Genomic DNA, 13,209 nt, shown 5'->3' on the forward strand with positions numbered 1-13,209 from the left:
AGGAAATCACAGAGGTTAGAGGGCTTTGGGAAGAAAAAAAAAGACCCAAAGAGTAGTACAGAACTTTTAAGATGATTATGCTGATGGTTTCATAAAAAATAGTGTTTCTCAAAAATAATGAATTTTGCTGTGGATCCTTCTGTGTGAAAATTGGACTCTGGTAACCTGACTTTTAAAAAATGCTAATCTTGCATCTATTACCACATGCATGCTTTTTCCTTAGGTTACACAATGAAAAATGAGAGAGAGAGAGAGAGAGAGAGAGAGAGAGAGAGAGAGAGAGTTAGCAATCTTACTATCTGCCCCTTCCCTAAAACTTGACAATGAAACTCTGAACCTACTTATCCTTTACTTCTCCCTGATTCTCATCCGAATCCATCAGTTTGGGATTTTTCCAAATCCTATGAACTCTGTTTCCACATTCCTCTCTTCCTACCTGGCTTGGCCCTGAGGGCAAGGCCCTATCCTCTATCAACCTAGACCCCTAGACTTTGGCAGCAGCTTCCCTGCTGGTCTGCTGCCCCATTCCTGCGTTCCTCCTGTCATTCTCTGCATAACTCAAGAATGAAGGTGTGAACAGACCATGTCATTGTCTTGCTTTAAATTCTCAATGCGTGTATTTTCAATCCTCACACCTTGGCCTCCATCAGAAGGCCCTGAGCCATTTATCGTATACAATATTACCATGTGGCACGGGCCTCTGCCCTCTTGTCCTTTGACCCAACCCTAAGCCTTTCATACTGAGGACCATTTGTTTAGTAATCCAAGCCTGTGGTCCCTTGCACTTTGCCCTTGAACTCGACTCCTCTCCCACAGTTCCTGTATAATGCCTCCTTCCTCCTCATTCTTGTGGTTACACATCATATCCTTAAGGAAATCTCTACTCATTTTATAATAGCTCACCCTTAACATTCTAACATTCATTCATAACTCCTGTTTCCTCCTTCATAGAACTTTTCTTCCTTATAATTATATATTTAAGAATTTACATACTGAAGAACTAATTTTGTTGATGCTTATATCCCCTGCTGGACTGTATTTTCTTTTGAGTGAGGAAATTACATTCTCTTCTTCACTTACTTAACCTCATTTCTTTTTTTTTATTTTAATTTTTATTTTTTGTGAACATACTGTATTAACCTCATTTCTTGACTGAGCAGGAGCTAAGTAAATATTTTGTTAAGGAAATTAGTAAATTGTTATACTTCCCATACTTAAAAAATAAGAAGGTTCCAAGATCATCCCTGAATGACCTCAGCTAAAAGAACTAACTATATATGCCTATGTGCGTGTGTGTATACCTATAAATATGTGTGTATGTATATACATGTCTGTATGTGTGAATATATGTGTATATATATGTGTGTGTATATACATATATATGTAAAGGTATTTAGTTTGAAAGCTTCAATTAGGTGACTATTTCATTTTACATAGGTGAACACACACACACACACACACACACACACACACACACACACACAACTTAGGGCCCCTGAACTAGGCTAAAACAGGAGTATAAATAACATATATCCCATTGCCTGAGTGGGAATCTCCAAGGCTTGAAACCATGACTGTGCAAACAGAAAGGCTTACCTTTCCACACCAGCTGCTTAGCACAGAGAATGGAGCTTGGTGTGGTACAAAAGTGCAAAGCTGTGTGCCCACTCAGGGAATAGCAATTGAGCTTTGCACCACGGTCACAGAGGATCTTCACGCAGTCTAGGTTGGCCATTTCGCAAGCCACATGGAGAGGAGTCTTCCCATTGGGTCTACAGTTGATTGTAGCATTGTGGTCCAGAAGCACCAGGAGACATTCCACGTGGCCAAACAAGACTGAGATGTGCAAGCCTGTTGCCCAGGAAGACTTTAATTTATAACTAGGCAACCAATAACCTGAAAAATGAAGAAGAAGGGAATTTTAACTTATTTATCCTAGGATGGTTCCTGGTTTTAGGAGGATTTCAACAAAGTATTTTATTTGGATCAAATTTATAAAATTGAGAGGAAGGCAGCTCAGAAGTTTCAGCACAAAGATTTTAGTTGTTCTTGTTGTTTTGAGACAAGGACCCACTACAAGCTGGCCTTGAACTCTTGATCTTTTTGCTTTAGCCTTTGAGGGCTGGGATGGCAAGCATGGCCAACTATGGCTGGCCATAGTAGGTATTTAGTATCAACTTTATTTATGGGGGATAGGAGAGAATGATGGAAGTTTGACTCTTGTCAAGAAGCACGGGATGTGTTAAATTGTAACCCTTCTTGTACAACCTTTAGAAATTCAGGAGGGAAAAATAGTCACACCAAGATTTTTTTCTGTGTTTGCCTGTTGATTTATATGAAATTTCTTTTCATAGAAGAATTTAAGGCAAATCAAAAAATTTTAGAGAAAGTTTTGTTTTAAAATGTCTTGAATATAACATGGCAGGGTCAGGAAAGAAAACGAAAAGAAGTCAAAAGGTAAGAGAAGCACATGAAATAGAAGTTATGTCCTGCACAACTAAATTACAGCCAAGGCTAACAGGAAAACCTGATTGATGTATGGTACACTTAACTATGCCCACAAACTATGAACACATTCATTAGTCAAAACAAGAAAAGAATTTGTTCCTAGAGCTGAGAGCTTAAATAAATATTTTCCATTACATGTTGGAATCTCTCTCATTCTCTCTTCTTCCTCTCCTTCTCCTCCTTTTCCCTCTCCTTCTCCTTTTCCTTCTCCCTATCCTCCCCGTCCCTCCCCTTCCCCTTCCCTTCCTCCTCTTCCTTGCCCCCCTCCTCCTCCTCCTCCTCCATCCTTTTTAATTGCCATATTTGACCAGCATAGCTCTGGTGACTTTATAAAATTCTCATGCAAACAGAAGCCATGAGCTGCTGCATTTAAACTCATGGAATGGGGAATGAAAATTCCGTAGAGAGAGGACATAATGATGGCGAGAAGATGAGGCTATAGCAATTGCACCATGGCCTAAGAGAACTCTAGGGCTGAAATAACAAAATGAACTTAAATTTGAATGAATCAAAAGTTTGCTTTTAGGCTGTAAAAATTCCACTTAAAAGTATAAAGTAAGCAAGATGTGATTTAATGGTCATTTATTTAAGAGAAGACCTAGGGAGGGATTTGAGTTAACACTACTCTTAAAATGAGCCACCAGGTAAATGGAACTGACAAAATACTAATATAATCTTAACCGCATTAATAAAAGCCCAGTACTCAGAAGATGAGAAGTGAAAGTTGTATGCTTCATTGATTGCATGATATCAGAATGAATCTAGTGTATTATGATTGCTTCTGGCACCAACCCTTACAAAGAGTGAGGAGCAACTACAGGGCAGTCTGTAGATGAGGACCACGTTAAAAGTGAGCCTGTCACATCTCTAATCCTGGCTACTCAAGAGACTAAAACTGTGGTTTGAAGCCAGCCTAAACAGAAAAATCTGTAAGACTCTTTTCTGCAATTAACCAGCAGAAAACTGGGAGTGGCGCTTGGCTCAAGGTCTAGCCTTGAGCAAAAAAGCCAAGGGACAGTGTCCAGACCCTGAGTTCAACCTCTATGACCAACATTAAAAAAAAAAAAAGTAAGCCTGGTGGTCAGGTCTTAAAAGTTTCCCATTTAAGCAAATCTATGACACCCCTACAAGTATAATGGCTCACGTGTGAAGTGCCACAAAGGGGCACGGTATTGCAGACTCCAGTGAATGCTGCTCACAGTGCATGCTGTGAAAGGCTATCCCGTAGTGGTCAGTTCTGTAACCTGGCCCACATGGAAGAGTTTGCACACTCTACAGCATTGTTCCCAAAGGTTAAACAATGGAAAACAACTTCATATTTTATCAATAGGAGAATAAATTATAGAACCTGTATACAAGTGCATACTCAATGGCTATTAAAAGGAAGCAGGCAGTTTTATGTAGACTGAAATGAACAGAAGATTAGATATATTATACAAGATACAAGTTTATGTAAATATATATACATATATATATACATATACATATATATACATATATATATATATGTATATTGTCAGTTGTAGGGCTTGAACCCTGGGCCTGGGTGCTGTCCTCCAGCTCTTCAACTCAAGGCTAGTGCTCTACCATTTGAGCCACAGCGCCACTTTTCGTTTTCTGGTGGTTTATTGGAGATAGGAGTTTCACAGACTTTCCTGCCAGGGCTGCCTTTGAACCTCAGTGCTTAGATCTCAGCTTCCTGAGCAGCTAGGATTACAGGCATGAGCCACCAATGCCCAGCTTTGTCTTTTTTTTTTTCAAATATATTTTAAACACCTAGAACAAGAAACTGATTGTAGTAATAGCTTCCCAGAATATGTGGAGTGGAAATCAAAGGCATAAATATACTTGTTGCTGAGTTCTTCTATTGCATGCATTATTTTTATTTTTATTTATTTTATTTCCTGTGCCGGAGCTTGAACTCAGGACCTTACCTACTCAGTTGGCTTTTACTTCTAAGAAAACAAACAAATAAACAAACAAGCTAAACTAAATCATTATCTCGCTCTCCAAGATAATTTAAGTTAAAGATACCATTTACAGAGTTATAGATAATACTGATCTATCACACAGGAATGAATGAACTTAATCCAAAATTTGTCTTTCTTTAGCACATCCTTTCATCTAGTTTCTCTTTCTCTTTCTCACTCCCTCCTTCCCCCTCTGCCTCTCTCTTTTAATTCTATTCAGAATTCTATTCTCACTTGCTTTCTTTCCTTCCCACATTTTCCCTGACCCAAATCTAGTCTTCCAAAAGAATTCCATTTATTTCACACTAAGGCTAATGGGCTAATGGACTTAAGATGGGGACTCTCTTTCAGGAGTATCTTAATAGATGTATGCATCTGTATTCAGTCAGTAGAATTACGTTTAAGATAGTAGCTTGCTATCTTGGTCACTGAGAAGATAGTATTTGGTTGTGTGCTCTTCCTGGTAGAGCCACAGGTGTCCCTGGGTCGACAGTATTCAGTCTGAGCTAGGAAGTATCAAGCACAGACTACTAATGCTTGTGCATATGAGCACGTGTGAAGAGAGATAAGCACACAATAAAGTGGTGTGGTGTGTTCATACACTTCTATTCACAGTGTACACTAAAACCATAAGGTACGTGGCATGCAGCTTGTTTTTGATAATGAGTGTATCACGCTAATACAAATATATTATCATTTAAATAGTTTCTTCAATGAGCAACTTGTGAAAACAATTGCTTCTGTCTTGGAGAGAAGCTGGTTCCAGATCTGAAAACCATGGGGGAAGCTTCACGCACTGATAAGCAGTGAAGATCAGGTAGCTCTGTGCTGCCACTGATTGGAAAGCCCAGCCTGCTTCTGCAATGGGAAGAAAAATGATTTCAGGAAGGAAGCAGCCTAGGGCTGATGAAGAAAACACTATTTTGATGTAAAATCAAAGAAACACACAATGCTAGTACTAGAGGGAAGATTACCCAGTCCAAATCTTTTATTTTTCGTATGAGAAAACTGCCACTTTTTCAGCTTGCTAAAGTCATCAGTCACCTGCTCTAGTCCAACTTAGAATATCTGCAGTGTGAATGTTCCATCTGTCTTTGTCTTTGTGGAAGCAGAGCAGGTTTAACTCCAAGTCTGCTTTGCAAATCACAAAGAAAGGAAGAAGATCCTGAACTCATGTATAATATGTCACATCTCTGATATGGAAATACAGTTGCTTGTTGATATTTTTTTCTTGCTCCTAAATTCCCAGCAGCACCTAAGGAATTTCTCCTACCTGTTTATGATATAAATCCTTGGCTTCTCAGTCAATTTTGCCCGTGTCTTTTATAATCATAATCATTAGCTAGTAACCAGGTTCACAGGCCACCCTCTCCTGGATTGAAGCCAGTCCTCACAATGGAACTGTGCCTACAAGGCACTTCTCCTAGCTTAGCATGGATTTAGGTTGGGGGACGACAAGGTACCTTAATGCCCCTCTGGGAACTGACAGGAGAAAAAGAGGAATAGACAGACTAGAGGCTGGTGTGTATCATTAAGCTGGGCTGCAGAACTTTGGTTTTAAGTGTAGGGGAAAGGGCTTTTGGATAAGTCAGTCATGAGCAGAATAGGAAAGCCTACTGCACTGAGCAAAGAGCAACCCTTGGCAAAGGGGCGATGTGTATTATAATCACGGCTTTAAAATGAGGCTGGACCTCCAGCTCAGCAAATAGCTGAGTATACCTATCTTCATGGAGGACCAAATCAGGTCCTCCATTGGATAAAGTGGTCTCAACATGGAAGATGAGGCTGTACCTACTAACATTAACAGGCTAGTGTTGATTCAGGGTGTGTCAAGGAATCAGAATTTTCCCTCAGCTATATCCACCAGTGGTCACAGAATGCTAGAAACCCAGTTACGCGATCGGTAGATGCACTGCTTGACACTCTCCTTTCTTCGCGCATCATCCTTTCCCAGGGTTCTCAAGCCTACATTGTGATTTCTTCTTAGTATTCCTTTCAACAGTTCCCCCCACCCCCCGACCCCGACTTTACCCTGCTCATGCCATGCTGCCCTACCTTTGTGCTCAGACTGCACAAAGAACAGCGGTATCAGGAAGTGGGAGATAGTATCATCCTTCGAGGAGCTGCTGGGTAGATGTGGCAAGTAGCGATTGTCCCCCCCCCACTTTAAGTATAAGTCACCCACAATCCAGCTCCACGTAACAGGCTAAGTTCAGCAATGGCTGCTTTCAGAAGAGCATTAGCTTCAGGGAATGGAAAAGTACAGATCCGTTCCCCACGTACAAATCCCACAGGAAAGGCTCAAATACAAGCCACACCTGTATGTATTCATAATCTCTATATTTACCTTTATTTTCCCCACATCTTCATGCATAATCTACTTATGTTAGTCTCATCATAATGTCATTAATTATCTGCATGCTGGAGACTTAGTATCTCAGCAAAGCTTGCCTTACACAGCTGAGGGCAAATGTATAAATTTGTCTGGTATAGGTTAAGTAAAATGTCTTTATTCATAAAATCAATGCTAACAGAGATCAAACTCTCACACTCAGTCCCCCTAAAACTCCTACGTAGCAAGCTATGATCTGAAAGCTATGAAGTTCACTTCCAAGCTGATATTGCTTGTAGCTAAAAGTTCCAAAGGAATCTCAGAAGTTTTATCCTCTCAAAAAATATGCAGACTCATTCCCCAAGTATTGCTTTGTGTGAGTTGAATTTAAAGCAGAAGCCAAAGAAAGACAATTATGTGGCTGAGTTGAAAGCTCACTCTGGAGAAATAAGGTAAAGAAATAGAAAAAAATGGATACAAGAAACGTTAATAAGGCGTTTTGGCTACCTTCCGGAAGATGGCGCTGCTTCTGTTCCAGAGTTTGGGAAGAACGTACACATTCTCTGGTAAAAATTCAGCTAAACCAGGGCTCTGAAAAAGTTATCAACTACAAGGTAATCTAAGCCCAAGAAATGCCACAAAAGCAGAGCCTGTCATTACAGCCAAAGGTTGCACACACTGCTCATGGCTGGATTAGCAGACATTTACTCTGCTTGTGTCTGCTTGTTTGCAGAGTCCTGGAGGATTATAGACTGACACACCACTCTTAATTATTTTTTAATATCTAGTATTTTTAGGTCCCCTCTGGGAAAGGAAAAAGGAAGACAAGATTAACATGCAAAATTTTAAAGAAAAGCAAAAACTTAGCATTTAGAGAGGGAAAGGAACCCCTAGAGTGGTTATAAGATCACAGGAAAGCAAATTTCTGGCAAAGGAAAACAAAATTAGGTGATAAAGAATATTTATTAGGAGACTGGAAATAAAAGCTTTTGTGATATTTGGATAGCAGATGTTACTCAGTGAAGTAGCTAGAGTACTTGCCAGAAAGTTTTTCAAGGGAAATCATTCATTGGTTATTTTAATTAAAAATGACTTACCACAAAGGAACCTGAGGTTATGTGTCATAAATGGAGTACTTTAAGTGAATTAAACTGATTGATAAAAGGACTCCGATTAACCTTGCTGAGTGAAGCATTTCATACCAAAGAGATAAGTATGTTGGTCTGCTTGTATTGTTAATGAGTCAGAGCGCACAAAACTGAGAGTCAAAACGTATAGTTAGAAAAACTGTAGGTACAACTCTTTACACTCATTGCTCATACTGCTCATTCTGTAGTCCACCAGAGAAACAGATTGGATGAACCTTGGGAATTAACGCAGAGATTTCTTTCCAGTATGCTTTCACTCTACATATTGTCCCCTTGTCTCTGAGTCAACTATATATCCGGATATCCTTTCACTATCCAAGTGCTCATTATATCTGGTTGTTAAAAAAAAATCATTCAGATATTTGTGTTTGCTTTATGCCATTCCTGTTTTAAAATGGTCATCTGGTAAGCATTACTTTCCTTACTTGGTTTTGCTTTTTTTTTTTTTTTTAGTTTTGCTTTGTTAAAACACAAATCTTTGCCAGCTATTTCTTAGGAGGTTTCTCAAATGCCAGCAGGCACATTTTTTAATTCCTTATTTTACGGAATAAGAAAGGTTTGTTTTTTTTAAAAAAAATAATACAATATGATCTTACCTGAAGATCGATTATGAAACTTAAAATAACTTGAAACTATAAAACAAAATCTGTTTAATTTTAAGAACCCTTGCTAGGCGCTTACATAGGACCACCATAGGACTATGGCTGTGGGGACTAGCTTCTAAATCTGGTTCTGCTGGGCTGGTGGGAAAAGCTTCTCCCTGAGGAGTTTAGCACTACAGGCAGACGTAAAATCCAGTTTCCAAATTTCTTTTATCTTCCTCACAAAATGCATATTGGCTCATGAGGTCAATTTTTAATTATTGATTTACTTACTAGATTGTGGAACAATATTTAGAACCTAAATTGATATTCTTGCCAGTGGAGGTCTAAGAAACCTTTCCAAGAATTCCATACTGATTTTCATATTAGCCTAGACTTACTATACTTAGGAATAAAATACAACCCCTTTTCAAAGTCCCATGAAAAACGTTACAGCATATTTCAGAGGAAATTAAAAGTGGGAATTGATTGTAGCACTGTTAATCTCTTTCAGGATAATCAAATACTTAATACAGAATGTATTAGAAACAAAAGAAAATTCAAATTGAACATGCTATTTGCTAAAGTTTTAACACATTGTCATGCTTAGTAAGCCAAAAACAACTAGAAGCTGCAGGTTTTCATCCTTTAAAAGTAAACAGTATTTCAGTTTCTCCGTGTAGATGATAGTTATGTAAGCTTGTTTGCTTGTTGAAAACTCATCAAGCTACATGCAAAGATTTGTATATTTTTCTTGTTCACTTTTATTTGCAGAGTTTTTAAAACATACTTTAAACATCAAAGAGCAGTCTGAACAAGTATTCAATATCCAAAAGGTCTGATTTTATTGAATAAAGTCTCAAAGACTTTATAATCTATACAAATATCCTTCAGAACTATTCATCAGAACCATTCAAAAAGCTCTGACTGACTAGTTAGTGTACTAACCAGCTACTCTCCTGACAAAGAATTCCTTTGTGAGTTAAGAAGTTGATATGATCACTTAGGTTAAGATTTACTTTACTTCATCAGCAATTCTTCCATTCTCCACCTTAATATTGAAAGGACTGGTAGTTAGGCTGCAGTGATGTGAAAAAAGAATATCAGCAGTAACTTCCAAGAAAATAAATGGAGCTTCAAGACTAAAGAGACACTCTTTTATCCATGTTCCTATTTAACAGACATTGCCTTTCCACATGCCCATGTGTGCATGCATACCCATGTGCTTGTGTGCACACACACAACAATGACTCCCTGTGCAATCCCTGAAGATATGACCACAAATCCTATTATTTCTGGGTAGACACCCACTTGGCATACATAAGACTAGAACTTTTCCTTTTTACTCAGACTCTGTGTTTTGCTACCTCCTAATTACAAGCCACATCCCACAGTCCAGACGCTGAAAACACCATTAGTGTGAAGGAAAATTCAGCTCTATGAGAACTATAAATGCTCATATTGACAAGAAAATTAAAAAATATATTTGTTCTCATTCAAGGGTGATGACATCATTAGAAGCAGAAAGAAGGAAAGAAGGAAGAAAACACCCTGCTGCCTGAGAAGCTGCATCTCAAAGTTCCTTTCTCATAACCTCAGAATCATCGCAGGACCTGTGCAACTTGGCTGTGCAGGAAATGAGAAAAGGCAGTCTTTGTGACTCAAGGTCAAATAAATTACTCACTGACCCAGATCTGACTTATTTTACATTAAGCACAAATATAAGTTTTGAAATAACAACAACTTTTAAATGCAGTTAGCATTCAGACATTCTCCACCAAACAAAGCCTAATTATATCTCTGATTTTTCTTAACAGAGCCTCTATCAACCTTAAAAAGTGCATATATATACATATATATATGTATATATATATATGTTCTTTTATCCTTTAATCCAAACAGCAATGCCAACTTATGATGACTCCCTCAAGCACAAATCACAAACACAGTAAGAAATTGGCCTCAACTTATATTCTTTATAACTATCAGAAATTAGTGAAATTACTGTAGAAACAGATGATTAGTATTTATGTCTGGAAATCGGTGGCACTAATAGTTTTATATAGGAGAGAAAACATTTTTAAACATAAAACATAATCACGCATTCTCTCTCTGAATGTGCTACACAAGAGCTTATCATCTAATTTATTTAAACAGAAGTGATGTTGAACAGGGTTTTGTTTGCAGCCCACTCACCAGATGGCCTGACTCCTCAAGTTCCCCTATTAACTAGTTGACTTGGAAAATTAGAATCAGCATGTGAATTTATTTCTGATTTGTTAAGCATATGTTCTAGGACCAAAAAAGAAAATCCCTTACTAAAACAGTTTCATTCATATTTTTGTTTTTCTTCGTTTTGTATAAAGCTGATACTTTGCACCAAGCACTTGTACAACTTTGATTTATTATTTCAGGCCAGGGGCAAAAAAGTTAACTTTTTGGTTTTCTGACTTTAGCTTTTGTGCTTGAACTGAAACTCATTAAAATGATGAAGATTATCAAGGTGCTTTCGGCATAGATTTCTCCATTTATTAACCCTTCAAATAGTGAAATAAAATCCTCTTTTTATCCATATAAACATAGAAATGATATATCTTTAAGTGGCTGATTAAAGAGAAATTAACAGCATGTCCCCAACCAGCCAAATTGTCTAGATAAGGTCTAAGTTCGCTTAACCATAATCTAGAGAGATTTTATTTATTCTATGCTATCATAATTAGAAAAGTTACAAACACATGGTTGCATTACTAAATATGATTGTCCAGCATTCCAAATTCTAAGTACAGAGGAAGAGACAGAAAATAAGAGATGCAAGTGTGTAGAATGTTGTGTGTGTGTGTGTGTAAAATATATATACAGAGAAATATATACAAATAGAGAGAGAAAGACATGCATATATATAATCCATATGCATTCTAGTTTAAAAAGAAACCATAGATTAAAATTGGGAATATTACATAAACATTTAAAGAAACATTAAGAGCTACTAATTTAGTTCATTTAAAAAATCCATTTTTATCAATTTTACAATTATACCCCATGTTTTTTCATTACCTTGTTTGTAAGACGCCAAAACCATATTCTCATCTTCAACTTCGAAAACTGTGTCCACATCTATTAGCCTTTGAATTAAAATAGCCTTCAATTTTCCAAAATCATTTGACTTTAGCGCCTCCAGGAATTTTCTCTTAACTAACTTGGCAGCTCCGGATTTAGTGATAGGGGCAGTGTTGCCTTCCATCCTCTGCTCCCTCGGAAAGCCTTGCTGAGATTTATCAGGAGAGCAGCACCCAGCAAACTGACACAGACTGAAGAGTCCACAAACTGTTGGCTAATTTTATCCCAAAGTTATGCTGATCTGTTCTATTTATATAAGGATCATTTCAAACTTCAAAATATCCTTCTTGGCTGTGACTGTATTTTCAGGTCCTTTAAAGTGGTTGTATGGTAGTTAATCCACTCAGCAATATATTGTCAATATGAAGGAAGGCTCCGTTTCCAAGCATGAAATGTCACTATTATTTCATATATGATCAAAGTGATAATGCAAGATTTAAAAGCTCTTAATGTGCTTTTTTTTCCTTCTCAACAAAAAACATCTGGTGCCTGGCTGGAGATCCAGTGACTTGCTCTGACTAACCAATAGCCAAAAAGGAAAATTTGTTGCAGTTGTTGATACATGTGCTTCTAAAAACCTATAATAATTTGTAATATGAGCCTGCAAATTCAAGCTTGGTTACTCACGTTTGAAAACAAACAGAACATTTTCCACCAACCTAGACTTGAAAACAAAAACAGGATGGGAATATGGGGGTGGAAGTAGAGGTGGGGGTGTTCTAGGTTTTTGTTTCTTTAAAAGCCTAAAAAGACAAAACTGCTAAGTGCAACAAGTGAAATAAACTTCATTGAATTTTATATTTTTCCCCAAGTTAGTTTGAAAAGACTGTATTGAAACAATATGGAAGTGCAAATACAGACTAATTGTTACTTGATAGTATAGAACTACTGATTTTAAGGTGTAATGAAAGCATGATAGTAATGTAGAAGAATACTCTGTTTAAGTGGTGAGTTAAAGGATGAATTATCAATGCTGTCTAAACTCTTTTTATGGTAATGGTAATCAAATCCAGAGCCTCATATTTTGCCACTGAGCCATACTCCCAATATCATAAACTTCTTTTAAAATACTTCAGCTAAAGAGATAGGTAGGTAGGTAGTGAGTGGATGTGTTTGGGGTATACCTGTGTGTGTGGGGGGATGGGGTGTGTGTCTGGGGGGCATGGGGTGTATGTACAGGTGAGTGTGTGGGTGTGTGTGTGTATAGAAAAGCAAATGTGGCAAGAAGTTAAAAGCTGCTGAATACAGTGAATTATATATGGTTTTCTTTTTTTTTTCAGATTTTTGGTAAGTTTAAATTTTCCAATGCAAAAAGTTGGAGAGGAAAATGTACAGTCATATTTTTATTTTATAACCACTTAAAATTAGAAAAATGATAGCTAGGACTGGGTCAAATGTAATATTCAAAACATAATTTATACATTGTCACATGTAACATACATACATTTATATATAAATATATAAGTCACATTTTGCATGTTGTGATTTTAATTTTTTTCATTTAGAGATGATCCTACTTGATTATTAGAATTTACCTAAGTACAGAAATGTGA

The 13,209-nt window shown here is 37.4% G+C and overlaps 1 protein-coding gene across 1 annotated transcript in view; it reads right to left on the reverse strand.

Annotated features, from left to right (window-relative positions):
- Positions 1 to 11,972, reverse strand: part of Asb4 (ankyrin repeat and SOCS box containing 4) — a 43,949-nt gene extending 31,977 nt beyond the window's left edge. The window contains exons 1-2 of the mRNA XM_013035865.1: positions 11,594 to 11,972; positions 1,597 to 1,896 (exon numbers count right to left, since the gene is read on the reverse strand). Of these exons, the coding sequence (XP_012891319.1) occupies positions 1,597 to 1,896; positions 11,594 to 11,780 (487 nt within the window). The 5' untranslated portion in view covers positions 11,781 to 11,972. The remainder of the gene's footprint in view (positions 1 to 1,596; positions 1,897 to 11,593) is intronic.
- Positions 11,973 to 13,209: the final 1,237 nt, after the last annotated feature.

Source organism: Dipodomys ordii, unplaced genomic scaffold, assembly GCF_000151885.1.
Source record: "Dipodomys ordii isolate 6190 unplaced genomic scaffold, Dord_2.0 Scaffold227, whole genome shotgun sequence".
NCBI classification, from domain to species: domain Eukaryota; kingdom Metazoa; phylum Chordata; class Mammalia; order Rodentia; family Heteromyidae; genus Dipodomys; species Dipodomys ordii.